The sequence below is a fragment of the Centruroides sculpturatus genome, unplaced genomic scaffold (assembly GCF_000671375.1).
Source record: "Centruroides sculpturatus isolate CEXI.00-Female unplaced genomic scaffold, Cexi_2.0 scaffold743, whole genome shotgun sequence".
NCBI classification, from domain to species: Eukaryota; Metazoa; Arthropoda; class Arachnida; order Scorpiones; family Buthidae; genus Centruroides; species Centruroides sculpturatus.
The window spans coordinates 292736-306563 of record NW_019384970.1 but is presented as its reverse complement, the minus strand read 5'-3'; the positions used below and the strand labels follow the sequence as shown (position 1 = coordinate 306563).

Genomic DNA, 13828 nt, shown 5'->3' with positions numbered 1-13828 from the left:
AGCATTATGGTATGGGCAGGCTTTTCGTTGGGATATCGCACCAACCTGCACATCTATTGAAGAGGTTCTGTGACGGCTGTCCGGTATCGGGATGAAGTCCTCAAACCTATTGTGAAATTGTATGCTGCAGCAGTTGGTCCTGCTTTTGTTTTAATGGATGATAACACACGACCCCATAGGGCTGCCCTCGTCGACGACTACCTCGAGAGTGAGGGAATCGCGCGTATGGATTGGCCGGCGTATTAGCCAGACCTCAATCCCATTGAGAATCTTTGGGATGTCCTCGGCCATGCTGTGTGTGCACGTTTCCCACCCCCTGCCACTGTCACAGAGTTGCAAACTGCTCTACAGGAGGAATGGCACTTATTTGACTCTGGAGTGGTTGATCACCTCATGGATAGCATGGTTACACGCTGTAAACTTTGTGTAAAGATAAGGTGTGACCATTTACCCTATTAATGTAGGTTTTGTTTGTTTGTTTTGGATTTAAACATTGATTTGTTAATGATTCCAATATGATTTCATCTTATACTTTTTGAAAATTCAATATTGTTTTTATTTTTCTATGTAATTCTTTGTGTTGTTTCATGCATAAACATATTTGCTACTGTACTGCCGCATTTCGTGTCAATCATAGCTGTATTTGTCGATTTTTTTGCAGTTTATCATTCCGTGCTTAATTTTGGCAGTGAGTGTATATAAAATTGCTTGTCCTGACTGACTCACTGATTCATCATCGCCCAGAGCAAATCGCTGGACCTAAAGAGCAGAAATTTGGTACACAGTTAGGNAATGTTGAGCAATGGCGATGTCGAATGGTGACACTCGGTAAGTAATCCTACAATTTTTTATTTATAGCGTAGTTTATACGGATTATTTCCAAAAAAAATATACGTATTTTGGAAATGTTGAGTCGTATTAGTCTAGAATCGATTAATTTTATGGAAGAAAATCTTTCAAACAGCCGTAGTCCGTAAACTTGACACGTGTCGGGCTGTGATTGGAAGGACTCGTAAGAAATCGATTCCTAAAGAATGGAACGTATCTACTGTCTTATAGGGGGATCGACTATATTATAAAAAGCATTGTTCTCTTTGCGATATTTAATAAATAAGTAACAAATATAATTTAAATAATTATTATATTGAACTATTTCCCTATTTTACTTTGCCTTATTGTTAAAATATTATTTTAAGTTGTTGTGTTTTAATTTACTTGGATATTAGAACAAATTGTTATTGCAAATTATTATTATTGCAAATTAATTTTATAATAATTACAAAGAATATTTTGAACTTTAGCTTATTGTTCCAAGATATTTTATAAAAACTAAAATCAGAAGTGTTCTAAATATTTATAATCTTGATTTAATCGAGAAATTTTTTATCTGAAAATAATTTATAACTTTAAAAATTAATTTGAAAATTATACACCACAAATTATTTGTAATTTTAATTTAATTGACATCTGAAATAAATTTTGTGATCAAGATTTGTATTGAAAAATTAATTTACTTAAAATTTGATTGGAATAAAGTCACTGAATTTCAAAATCTTTCAAATAATTTTATTAAGCAATACACACATAAGTTTGATATAAAATAATTTTAAATTAGTGTTATATTATTTCAAATTGTCATGTACCCGAAATTAAGTCAAATATCCGTCAAGAAAATAATTAATTCTAGTATTGATAATAAAACTATTACTCGACAAATTATTTGTAATCTTAATTTATAAAATATCAGAAATTAGAGCAGGAATATGTCATGTTTTAGATAAAGTAAATGAAAAAAAAAAACTGGAAAAGCTTAAATAAAACAAACTTATTTAATCTATTCATGTAAAAATTAAAAAAAAAATTGTTTTGGTGTTATATTATTTCATAAAATTACTGTGTTTTAATTTTATTCGATATTAAAAGATTTAATTCTTTCATATTTTAAAAATTTACTTGAATATTCTCAATATTCGAATTACTTTCTTTGAGTAAAAATTACTTTTGTGATTAGAAAAATTAATTTTGCAATCTGAAAGAACTCCATTCGATAAATTTTTATTTGCAATCTTAAAAAATTTTTATGTAATTTTAATTTATTCGATAGTAATTTACTCAAAAAATTAATTTTGTGATCTGAAATAATTCTATTCAACAAATTTTTATTTGCAATTTTAATTTAATTGACATCTGAAATTAATTTTGTGATTAGTGCCACTCAAACCACTGCTACTGGTATAATTATTTATATTTTTGTTTTATGAACATAATTGTTTGAATCAATAATATAAGACATTTATTAAGTTCATATATTATTATTATAAAACGCGTTTTATAATAATTGAACTGAGTAAAATCTCAAAATCAAGAATTATAAAATTGTTTTTAATTAATGACTAATTATGGTTTGCTGAATTATTTGTTATTATAAAATACATATATAAAAACACTAGACTTTCTTTACGTTCACAGGATACAAAAAATATTATGTGTAGGCCATAAATATTTTTCATGTTCATTGACAGAATATAATTTTGAAGTTACGTTAATTAAGGTTTTAGCTTATTTAGAGCAAAGATAAATTTTTTAAAATATTATTTTATAGTTTACATTGTTAATTTGAGTTATATGCGTGCCTCTTCCAGAATGTCTAATGGTCAAAGAAAACTGTCTGGTTACCAGTACAAAAAAGAAGGCTGGAAAAGGAAGCCGAACGACAAAAACAAGCTGGCGCTTTAAAAAATTATATATCCAGAATTGTACCAAAACAAACGACGACTCTGAGAATTCAACATTAAGTCCGGTTATAAAAGAAAATACAAAATTGTCAGAGTATGATGACAAACAAATGGACGAAGTTTCTAAATCAATTGGAACTGACAACACTCTGACTCTATCATCACCAGATGAAAGCATTGAAAACATTGACATCAACGTGACTCCCACAGAAAGCGTTGAGTACAGATCCAGCATTGTAGCCAAGAATTTTAGGAGACGTCGAAAGAAGTTTTTTAGTAAGACAAGGTCCACCTAAACCATTGCATAATTACAAATTTCTTTCCAATGACACTGGTCAACATTTTAGCATAAATTACTATACACGAATTTTAAGCAATGGAGAGCAAATTTTACGAGACTGGCTAGTGTACTCTCTTTCACAAAACTGCGTTTACTGCTTCTGTTGTAAAATTTTCGGCTGTATAATTAGTTCTCTTTCAAAAAAGGATTTTAAAAGTTGGAAGCACCTCGGCGAAACTTTAAAAGAGCATGAATTTTCCAAAAATCATATTTAGGCCCAAAAATCATGGCTAGAAATGAACCTAAGGCTAAAGTGTTGTAAAACTATAGATGCGGCCTCTCAAAGAATTATTAATGCCGAAACAAATAATTGAAACGAATTGCTTTTAAGAATCGTAGCAATTATGAAAATGTTTGGTAAAAGTGGTCTGGCTTTTCAAGATGCAAGTGACAAGTTGTTTGAGTATAAAAACGGTAATTTCTTTAAAAAAATTGAGTTGCTATCTCAATTTGATTCCATTGTTGAAAAGCACATCCGCAGAATGCTAAATAAAGAACAAACTAAAGCTCACTATCTCGGGAAAAATATACAAAACCAGATAATTGATCTGCTGCATCAAAGTGTAAAGTCTCATATTATTGTGAGATCCGAATAGCCCCCGGTTCTAAAATAATAATTTAAAAGGAAAGTAAAATCTTTACACAAAAATATTCTTTCATTTTGATGGGAAAATAACGTATTTTCTAGAGTGGGAAAACAGCTAGGAGAGTCACTTCCTTTGACGGAAGTATGAGCATCCTCTGTTTTTCCCTTATCCGTTAAAAATCTCGTTATGATGGGAACTGTCTACCCCTCATTTCTTCCCCTTTCCATCCGTTCACGTGGAAAAATTCTAGAGTGATAATTGGTCGTAAATCCGAAGATATAGTCGAAATTCAGCCGAATTCGAGGAGTTCGTCGGCAGATCCGAGAGTGACAAGACTTGACTCATTTGCTCTCTAAGGCCAACATCCTTATGAGTTCGTCCGTAGATCGGAGAGTGGAAAGGACTCCACACATATGCCAGCAGACCAACGCCATAGTCGTCCCCTATCAACATAATCCTAAGTTATCAATGAAGTACCTTCGCCAAGATAAGAAGAAGACAAGCTCCTTTAACAGGTTGTATGTTATTTAAGGAATTGTGAGCTCTCTCTCTCGTAAATGTATAGGTTAAGAATATTTCTCCCTCGACGCGTTTGAGTAATTTATTCGTCGTCTTGATCGTTTGATTTGATTGTTTATTACTTTTTTTTCTGTAGAATATTGTTATTTTTTGATTTATTAAATTTTACTATTTTACTGTTAAAAGAAATGTCTCTGAATTGTTTCCTGAATCAGATCTCTATTCGCGTGTTAATAAGCGGAAGACGAATGTGATTAACTGATGTCAGCATCCTGACGAAAAGATTCGAATCCTACAATTTGGATCTACAGGCATACCTCGACTTACGTCGTTTCGAGTTACGTCGTTCCCGATTATACGTCGTTTCGAGTTACGTCGTTCCCGATTATACGTCGTTTGTCAAAAAAGTATATGGAAAAATAAAAATCAAGTTTAAGTCATTTTATTCGACTTTACGTCTGTTCGCCACAAATATTGAAGTCGTAATATCACTAGAAAAGCGTTTAAAGCACATAAAATCATATTAAAATATATACTACTATGTTCTGTATTTACAGTACATGCATTCGTAAATTTAGAATACTTTTGTCTGTACTATATTAAAAACTAAAATTTATTTGTTTGTAAGCTTAAAATAGATTTTTATTAACCATATATTATTAAAAATGCATTAATAAATAAAATACAGAACCGGGAATAGTAATTTATGGTTTAGCCTAGTGACAAGTAGATTCGGAGACAAGTAAATTCGACTTACGTCGTTTTCCTGGAACCATCGTTTTCCTGGAACCAATTACCGACGTAAGGCGAGGTATACCTGTATTACAAAGGCCCTCCCGGTCGAAAATCTTGACATAGGATCGGATCACAAGATCCGAAACCGAGAGAACTAGTTTCACAAACTAGTTGCCTATTAAGTGATACAGGCGAAACAAAGTACCCTGTACCCCAGGCTGAATCTCACATTATTGATGAAATTAAAAAATTAAAATATTTTTCCATAATTTTAGACTGTACCCCTGACATTATTAAGGTAGGACAAATGACTCTTGTAATCAGATATGTTTCAATCAATAAATTTCAAGCTGATGTTGAAATTAAAATTAATGTATACTTTTTAGACTTCTTACCAGTCGAAAGATTCACAGGAAAACAAATGTCTGATATCATAATTAGAGAACTTAATGACTTGAGTTTAAATTTGTAGGTTATCAGAGGACAGGGATACGACAACGGGTCCAATATGAGGGGCGATAAAGCAGGAGTGCAATCTAGAATTAAACAATATAATTCGCGAGCATTCTATGTTCCGTGTAGTAGCCACTCTCTCAACCTTATTGTTAATGAATTGCTACCGAAATTGATGAGGAGGCTGATTTTGGATCAACAATAACACGACACCACATTAGAAGAAGGAAAAGGAACTTCTTATACAATGCACGAGATGAACCCATGAAAGATCCAAAAGTAAAAAAAAAATATAAAATAATTCGTTTTATTTTACAATCGATCAAGCACTAAATGCATAGATTTGAACAATTTAATAATCATAGTAACTATTTTCAATTCTTATATAATATATACGATTTAAATATCATGTCCAAAGAAATTCTACTAAAACACTGTAAGAATTTAGAATGCATTTTAACTGATGGTGATTCTGTTGACATAAATAGGGTTTAAATAGCAGAAAAAATTTCAGCAGTATCTGCGCTTTTAGGCAAAAAAGAAAGCCTAAGCAATGCACTGTGCTTAATTACAAAGATAAATTTTGCCCCAAATCTTACTATTGCTTTAAGAATATTGCTAGCGATAACAATAACCGTAGCAAGTAGCGAAAGGAGTTTCTATAAGTTAAATTTAAGAACTTTTTACGTTTGACTACTACACGAAATCGTCTTAATGGTTTGGCCATGTTGGCAATCGAGCATGAAATTGCTGATCAAGTAAAATTAAAAGATGCAATAAAAAGTTTGCGAAATAGAAAGTAAGAAAAAAACTTTTTTGTGATTTTAGCGGAGTTGACATTACCTTGTTTTATTTTCAAAATAAAGGCTTTTTCATTGTGTGTGCAATAATACATTTTTCATAGCATTAAAAAATGAAAAAATTATATGGTTAATAATTTGTGGCTAGGTACAGATATTAGTTAATTTCTACTGTTTTGTACTGCTTGATCATCGATGTTATGTTATGTTTCTAAACATATGCTTTTATTAAAATTTAAATAAATTAATTTGATTTTTATTGAAAAATATGTACCTTTAATTAAAAAGGTATATATACAGTATATATATTCTTAAGGGGTGGCAATTTGTCTTTTAGTCCTGGGCGACGTAACCGCTAGAGCGGGCTTTGTTACGTAAGTAATAAATAAAATTATTTTATATGCACATAGGTGAAAGATCAAGTAATCCAGGATTAAAATATTTTTGCTAAGTTTTCAGTTTGAATGATTTCTATGAAAATCTATTATTGCCTTTATATTTACAGAATATGTATAAATTTTTGTACAATAATTGTACTGTAACCAAATACAATTTTGAATCAATGATTAGAATTGATTAATTAACGTGGAAAGCGCCTTCTTTGCTATTTACGTGGAAATTTCTGACGAATGAAAACCAACATTTGTATTACCGTCAAATCTGTGGCCGAGGTCTTTGCTACATTTATTTCTTTCGCGCATTTTCGATTTCATGTAATTCAGTGTCGATAAAATAACCGGCAAAAATACCAAAGCAGTAATAAAAGAAAACATAATAACCAAAAAGACTATTTTAAAAATCGTGACAAATATATAAGCCAATGGAATGGCTAAAGGTAACACGGCAATTATTGTAGTTGCACTACCTTGAAATATTGCAAATCCTACACAATCGATGCTATGACGAAGACGTTCATTGTAGCCTTCAATGTCGCAATGTCTATAAGCGTAAGAAAGATGAGCAGAATAATCGACCGAAAAACCAGAGCACATGACTAAGACAATCATAGACACTGGTGATAATTCGACATCCCACAGAGCCATATAACCCAAAGTGGAAATTTCTATAGTAACAATCGAAAAAGCTACAGAAAACGTAACGACAACATCTGACATAAAAACGAAACAAACAAAAATTACAATTATCACAATACTACTCAACAATTGAACAGTAAATTTTACATGCAAGTCAATGCTGTCGACAATATAATTCAAGAAGTGATAATAGCATTTTATCAGTGATTTTCCTTAGTCTCTGTAAAGTTATTATCAACGATTTTTCGTCGACAGTGAAATTAGTCTGACAAAAGAATCTGCTTCCAACGATAGCTGTATAGTCAGAATTGAATGCAATATCATTACGAAATCGTTGTGCATACGGATGGCGTAGAAACATTCGGCGCAGAACTACAATAAAATCTTTTGTGTCGCTCATGTTGTACGACTTTACGATCGCAGACATTGAATCGTCTTTGACGAATTCCACAAAACTTCGGAGCCAAGACTCGGTAAGAAAATCTGCAATTAATCCTTCTCTCTCCATTTCAGAAAAAAGTTTTTCTATTTGATTCTGAATTTCCAAATCTGCATAATTAATTTCTTGATCGACAACGATTTGGATTCTGTTTTCGTAATGCTTGAAATATTTAAAAACATTTTTATGATATTGAAAGTAATATGAATCGTATGCAGAAGAGTGGGAAAATGATCCTATAGTATCTGTTTTTGTCACTCCCAAAACTCCAACTGCTACGTGTCCTGCCATGATAAGGAGAATAATTATCATGACATACCATAAGAATAAAATATTATCGAGTTTCGTCCAAATTGATGACGTAGGAGTGGTCGTTTCTTTAGTAGATTTCCAAGAATCGGCGGTGAAGAACATTTTTTGAATCCGTGAGTGGTATTCTAGAGAGAAAAATTTATTGTCATTAGTTTCTGGAAGTGCTACAAAATGATTCGATATATTTTTACCTGTTTGTATACTTATTTTTGTAAAGAATAAAGAATGTCTTCCTTGTTTCTCCGCATATCCAAAGACCGCCATGCATGCACCAACGAACGTTATCTGATTAATATAACAGAAGAGAATAGCAATTGATGCGTATAAACAAAAATAATATATGGATCTAAAAGGTGTAAACAGTCCTGAAATGAAAGCTATGAAATTCGTTACTGAAGTTACAGTAACAGAAATGGCGGATTCTGAATAAACTTCTGAGAGTCTGTCTGGAACGGTCTTCTGTGGATCGGTTCTTTTCCACGCAGCAAGAAGAACAAAAGCGTCGTCCATGGCTACTCCTGAAACGAAAGTTGCGTTAAAAAATTCTGGTAAAAAAGTTATAAAAAAGAAAAATACTTACTGATAACAGAAACATTAAACTAAACTAACTAAAATAATTAACTACTACGACTTATTCGAAACCTATCTCTCTTCGCGAGATAGGTTTCGAATAAGTCGTACTATAATACGTATTATTTTATTTCCTTTTATTAAATATTTTTGTTATTAATTTAGCATAGTTTCATTCTTGACGGAAATCTGAGCTATCGTCCAGTCCACTTACTCGCGACCCTTCCACTCTAAATTCCTCTCAAACAACAACGAGCGTAGTTAACACTATATCTAGGCTGATGTCAGGAAAAACAAACTGGCAGGGGTTTCTCACGAACTTCTGCTCTTCTATCAACGTCTTAGAAAACCATCCTTCGACTCCGCGGGCCAATGCTAATCTTACCGATTGCGCCGCCAATTAAAAAGTGGAGACTCTCTACCATGGCTAGCCTCTCACATCAGCAAAGTATTGTAAAAATCCGAAGACTTTTTTTTTATAAGAAGCAATAGAAAAATACGTAACAAATGCAATACGAAATAAATATAATAAATAAATAAACGAAATAAAAGCAATAGGAACATAAGTAAACAATATAATAAATATAGGCCCTAAATTAGCGATTGGTGAAAAATCCTGTAGAATTATTTATATTATTATGCAAACTTTTTAATACATTAATTAAATCTTAACAAGTAAATGATTATTATTTATATGGTTAAACTAAAACGTAAAGTTTTAAGTAACTCTTACCTATGATTAAAAAGGGTATAGATCCAGCAGGAGCCACAAACGGTGTATTAAAATACATGATCAATCCAAATGACGAAGCCAAAGACATTCCTCCCGACGTTAATGCAATTATTCCTGTCCAAGGTTTGCTTTCGATCCAATTGTTATACAAACAGGTCAGCATTGAAAAGATTGCTATTGCTAACATTGCAATCGGTATTCGTGGAAATATTCGACTGACGACAGAAGACAACTCTTGTTCAATTGTAATCGCTGTGTATCGATCGACGATTATGTACTGAAAATTACTCGATTCAATAAGATCTAAAAAGAGATTTTGCCATTCTTCGACTCTGCTTCTTTGAACTTTCAAATAGTCGTTAAAGTAATAAACAAGCCGCAATACTTTAGCACTTTTAACGTAATCTTCTGCATTTTTTTCGACTCCTCCTAAAAATAGACTCGTTAATTGAAAATCGAATTCATTTCTCTCGCTTAAAGGGTATTTGATGGAATAAGTGTTGTTTTCGACTTCATCTTGCATTAATAAAATAGAATTCTCGAAGCATCTCTTGTTATTTCTTGCACATAAATCTTTATATGTAAAATTTTCTGCAGTTTTTATATTTTGGACAGTTTTATCCAGTTCAATAATTTCTTGAAATACGTTTCTTCGAAGCACAGATCCTTCATCTTTTGCCGTAACTAAAAGTACTGCTATGTTTGGTTCTCTGTTCATCCTTCCCATGTGTGCATCGGAAGATAGATTCATTGCAAATAATCTTTCTATGGAGGCTTCTTCAATAACGTGTCTGGTATTTTTGGGTGCAATTAAATATTTTACATTTGTTTCTTCGTACCACTTGTGAAGACCCGTAGCTAATACCACGGATACAATCACCGGAATGACGATAAAGTAAGAAGGATTTCTACCAATACATAATCCTAATTGTCTAAACTTTTTCGATAAGAAAATATTGATATATTTCAATTTCATAACGGATCTGAAAAATGTTAATTATTTAATCAATTGGTATTATTTTTCCGTATATTAAATAATAACTAAACTGTAATGTGAATTAGTTTAATAAGTCTAGAAAATGTCTGATGAATACCAATAATAATTTAAATGATAAACTGTGAATATTACGTTAATATCTGGAAGATAATAATAATATTGAATACCCTTACTCAATTACTGTTGTGTACTAATTATTCTTAGATAATACAGGTAATCTTTAAAACTCGTTATAAGTTAAATAATAAAAATTTATATCATTAGCAACTAAATTCATTTATAACGAATTTAGGTTAATATGATGAACAATTCTTTATTATGTACAGTAAAACTCCAATCACGATTCGTCTCGATTCGAATTTATTTAAATAGGACTTAAATCTATGCGTAAGTTATAAATATAAAAGAAAATACAAAACGTTCTGTAAAAGTTAATAAAGAAATTATTAGAAAATGTCATTAAATATGACGTTAATTAAAAACATGCACTTTTACAAAGGTTGTTCAAAAAGTAATGGAGCATAATTTAAATCGTGGCAACGAAGGCTGTGACTTGGCTCCTATTTTCAGTAGTTGTACCCGAAGCCTTTTGAAAACGTTGTGAAAATTTTAAAGATCTTTGCCAGGCGGAACCGCAACAGCTTCGTTAAAAAATGACGAATACCAGTGACGTGCAGTACGTTCCAATAACATACAGTAATAAAATTTGTTGTTGCTGAAGTGCAGCTGTTAGAAGCATTCACAAACGATTGTGTGGTGACTATGTTACTGCAACCTGTCAACCGAAGCGTCGTGAGTCGATGAAAGAATTGTACGAAGTCAGTGATAATAGGGCCCACGAGTGGTCGAGGTGTCTTCGTACCTAGAACACTGGGATTTCGGTCGTGCGTTCGCGCCTTGGTCGAACGGGCTGTCCATGTGAAGTTTTCTAAGTTTTCTTTACGTTTCTAACGTTAAAATAGGAGCCAATTTTCCTTAAAAAGAGCTTCCGGAAAGCATCCCCGCAAAGCAGATTGCCCAAAATGTTGCGTTGCAATAATTTAACAAACAAACAACGACATTAGGAATACCATATCACTGCGATTTGGAGCCACATCTGTTATGGTAACCACAAAGCAGCGACTTGATTAACCGATTCAAGAAGAATCACCGATTGCCGAGAGTGTTCATCTAATCATATGTAAGCATGTATATGTCAAAATGTGTTCACGATGGGTCCTGAAGCAGCTCACGATTAACCTAACAGCAGCAAGGAAAACCATCGCATACAAATTCTTGTAACGCTAGCAGTTTGATGGTAAAGAGTTCTTGGTTTGCTTCTGATAACGCAAGCCAAAGATAAAGTTCCAGTCAGATGAAGATGTTCTCAGTGATACGAGAAAGTGTTTCCATGCACAGAATTAGGACTAGTATTCGAGCCGGCAAACGTGTCTTTCATTTAATAATGACGTATGGCCAAATACGAGGGCGTAAACTTGGTTGAAAAATAACATGAGATTCCTACGTTTCATGATTGTATGTTTCATCCTACCATCAAAATAAATTCTGGTGCATTACATTTTGAACGAAACTTGTAGTATTAAACATTTTAATTACGATGATTTCGTATGAATATAAAAATTTTTTATAAGCATAAGATAATAAATACGATGAACGATAAAAAATTATGTAATATTCTGTTCAGTCATCAAGTTTTATGTTTAATCATGTTTAGCAAAATATTAATTGAGTAAATGTCGAATGTTAATTAAGATCGTCAATAAAATAATATATAATGAAGTTTTTAAAGTTCCGTGGAGGATTAGAAAACCTGTTCGTTATCTCCCGAACATATCTAAATTACAGATATTTTCATAAACATAAAAAACTTTTATATTCTTTACGATCGTGACTAAATCGATTAGGAGTCTCGCTAATTATCATCAAGTAATTTCATGATTAAGAGAATTAAAAATAAATTATAATTATGTATTATTTATAGAGAAAATTCTAATAAGTCTTTAAATATTATTTTATTTTCAAGCTTCTGCGTATATTATTGTACGTGTGGATAGCGTAAGTGGAAACAATGAGTAATTTAAATATTTGGATAAGTCTAATTTTATTGGATTTTTGTTAATTTACAATTTATTTAATTCAGTTCGTTAATATTTTGTATTCATTTATAATTTTAACTTGACAAAATATTAATTAAAATCCGTAAATTCAGAAACAGAGAAAAGTTATCAGCAATTATAAAACACTTTTGTTTATCATATAATAAATAAACGCAATAAAAGAGTTCAAATCCTTAAATTGGTGTAAGCATTACATAAAGGATTGGATATAAACTTTAAATTAAATTTTAAAGCTATTTTGATTACTTCATCTACGACTTAACAATAGAAAACTGTAGAAAATTCTTACTTTCGAATTAATGAAACATTTTATAATAATTAGTATTAAACTTAAAATAATAAAGGAGTAAATACAGTAAGATGGGTCGTATGATATAATAAATATATAATTGAATATTCTTTCTGATTTTTACTATAAATTTGATACTGTTGTGCATGCAATAAGAAGAAAAACTAACTTAATTTTATCTGATTTTCCGCTATAAATACATTAAATAATTTTTAGAATTACATACCTCTTTATAATTCCTTTATAACAGCAGTAAATATGATTGTCTATCGATATAAATTTAATTAACAATACGATAATTTTAATTAATAATTTCAATTACGATTGGTGAATTATTCAGAGGGAAGTGTGACCATCGCAACAAAATTTATTTCAATTTGTGAGTTATTTTAAAACATAAACATTTGTTTACGTGCAACTTTGACGTTTTTGACACGTGCGTGTCTTCTACCAATAGAATATTCAGGAAAAATATTCGTAATTTCTTTCCGCATAATTAACCGCAAAGTTAACTGAAGAAACTACCTCGTAAAAAATGTTATTTTAAAAATTATATTTAATTTAAAATTCATGTTATTACTTAATTAATACTTTTTACGAAATGTTTTAAAATATATTTCTCCTTTTTGAACAATTACAAAGAAAGTGTTGAGGGTCTCGATGAAAGAATTTTGTTTCAGAAACCGCACCAAGTTTACTTTTTCGTTTTTTTCTATTAGACCTACAAACGAAATAGACGTACGTATTCAAATATTCCGTAGTTTAATTTGAAATATTTGAAAAGTATTATTTTATCTTTCGAAGCGATTTATAAATGACCACGTCCCCAAAAAGCCCGGACCTCGATACACTCTACATCGTACAGCTACTACGGATACGTTGCTACTTTTGACAGGTTGACACGTGACTTCTAATACTCTTGTTTCCTGTTAATTCTATATATGCATGAGTAATGACGTGTAATTTCCACACGCCTCTCGCTTCTTCGAATTGTTGAAAACAATTTAGGAACACTTTCTAACAATATGAACAATATTTGTTATATTATTCGGTATTGCTGACTCGCTATCTTTTCTTGTTTGCCCATTTTCTCGTGTTATTCTGTTATTATTTCGTTTAATTTTTTAAATACTGTATTATATAATCGTATTAAAATTTTAATTTTATC

The 13828-nt window shown here is 31.3% G+C and overlaps 1 protein-coding gene and 1 pseudogene across 1 annotated transcript; one reads left to right on the top strand and one right to left on the bottom strand.

Annotated features, from left to right (window-relative positions):
* Window positions 1-2650: 2650 nt before the first annotated feature.
* LOC111632581 lies at window positions 2651-5574 on the top strand (annotated as a pseudogene).
* A 1783-nt stretch (window positions 5575-7357) lies between these two features.
* Window positions 7358-10233, bottom strand: LOC111632580 (patched domain-containing protein 3-like). The gene is made up of 3 exons (XM_023377057.1): window positions 9258-10233; window positions 8146-8472; window positions 7358-8079 (listed from the first exon to the last, which is right to left on the bottom strand). Exons 1-3 carry the CDS (start codon window positions 10231-10233, stop codon window positions 7358-7360), a joined length of 2025 nt encoding a protein of 674 aa, XP_023232825.1.
* Between the last annotated feature and the right edge of the window lie 3595 nt (window positions 10234-13828).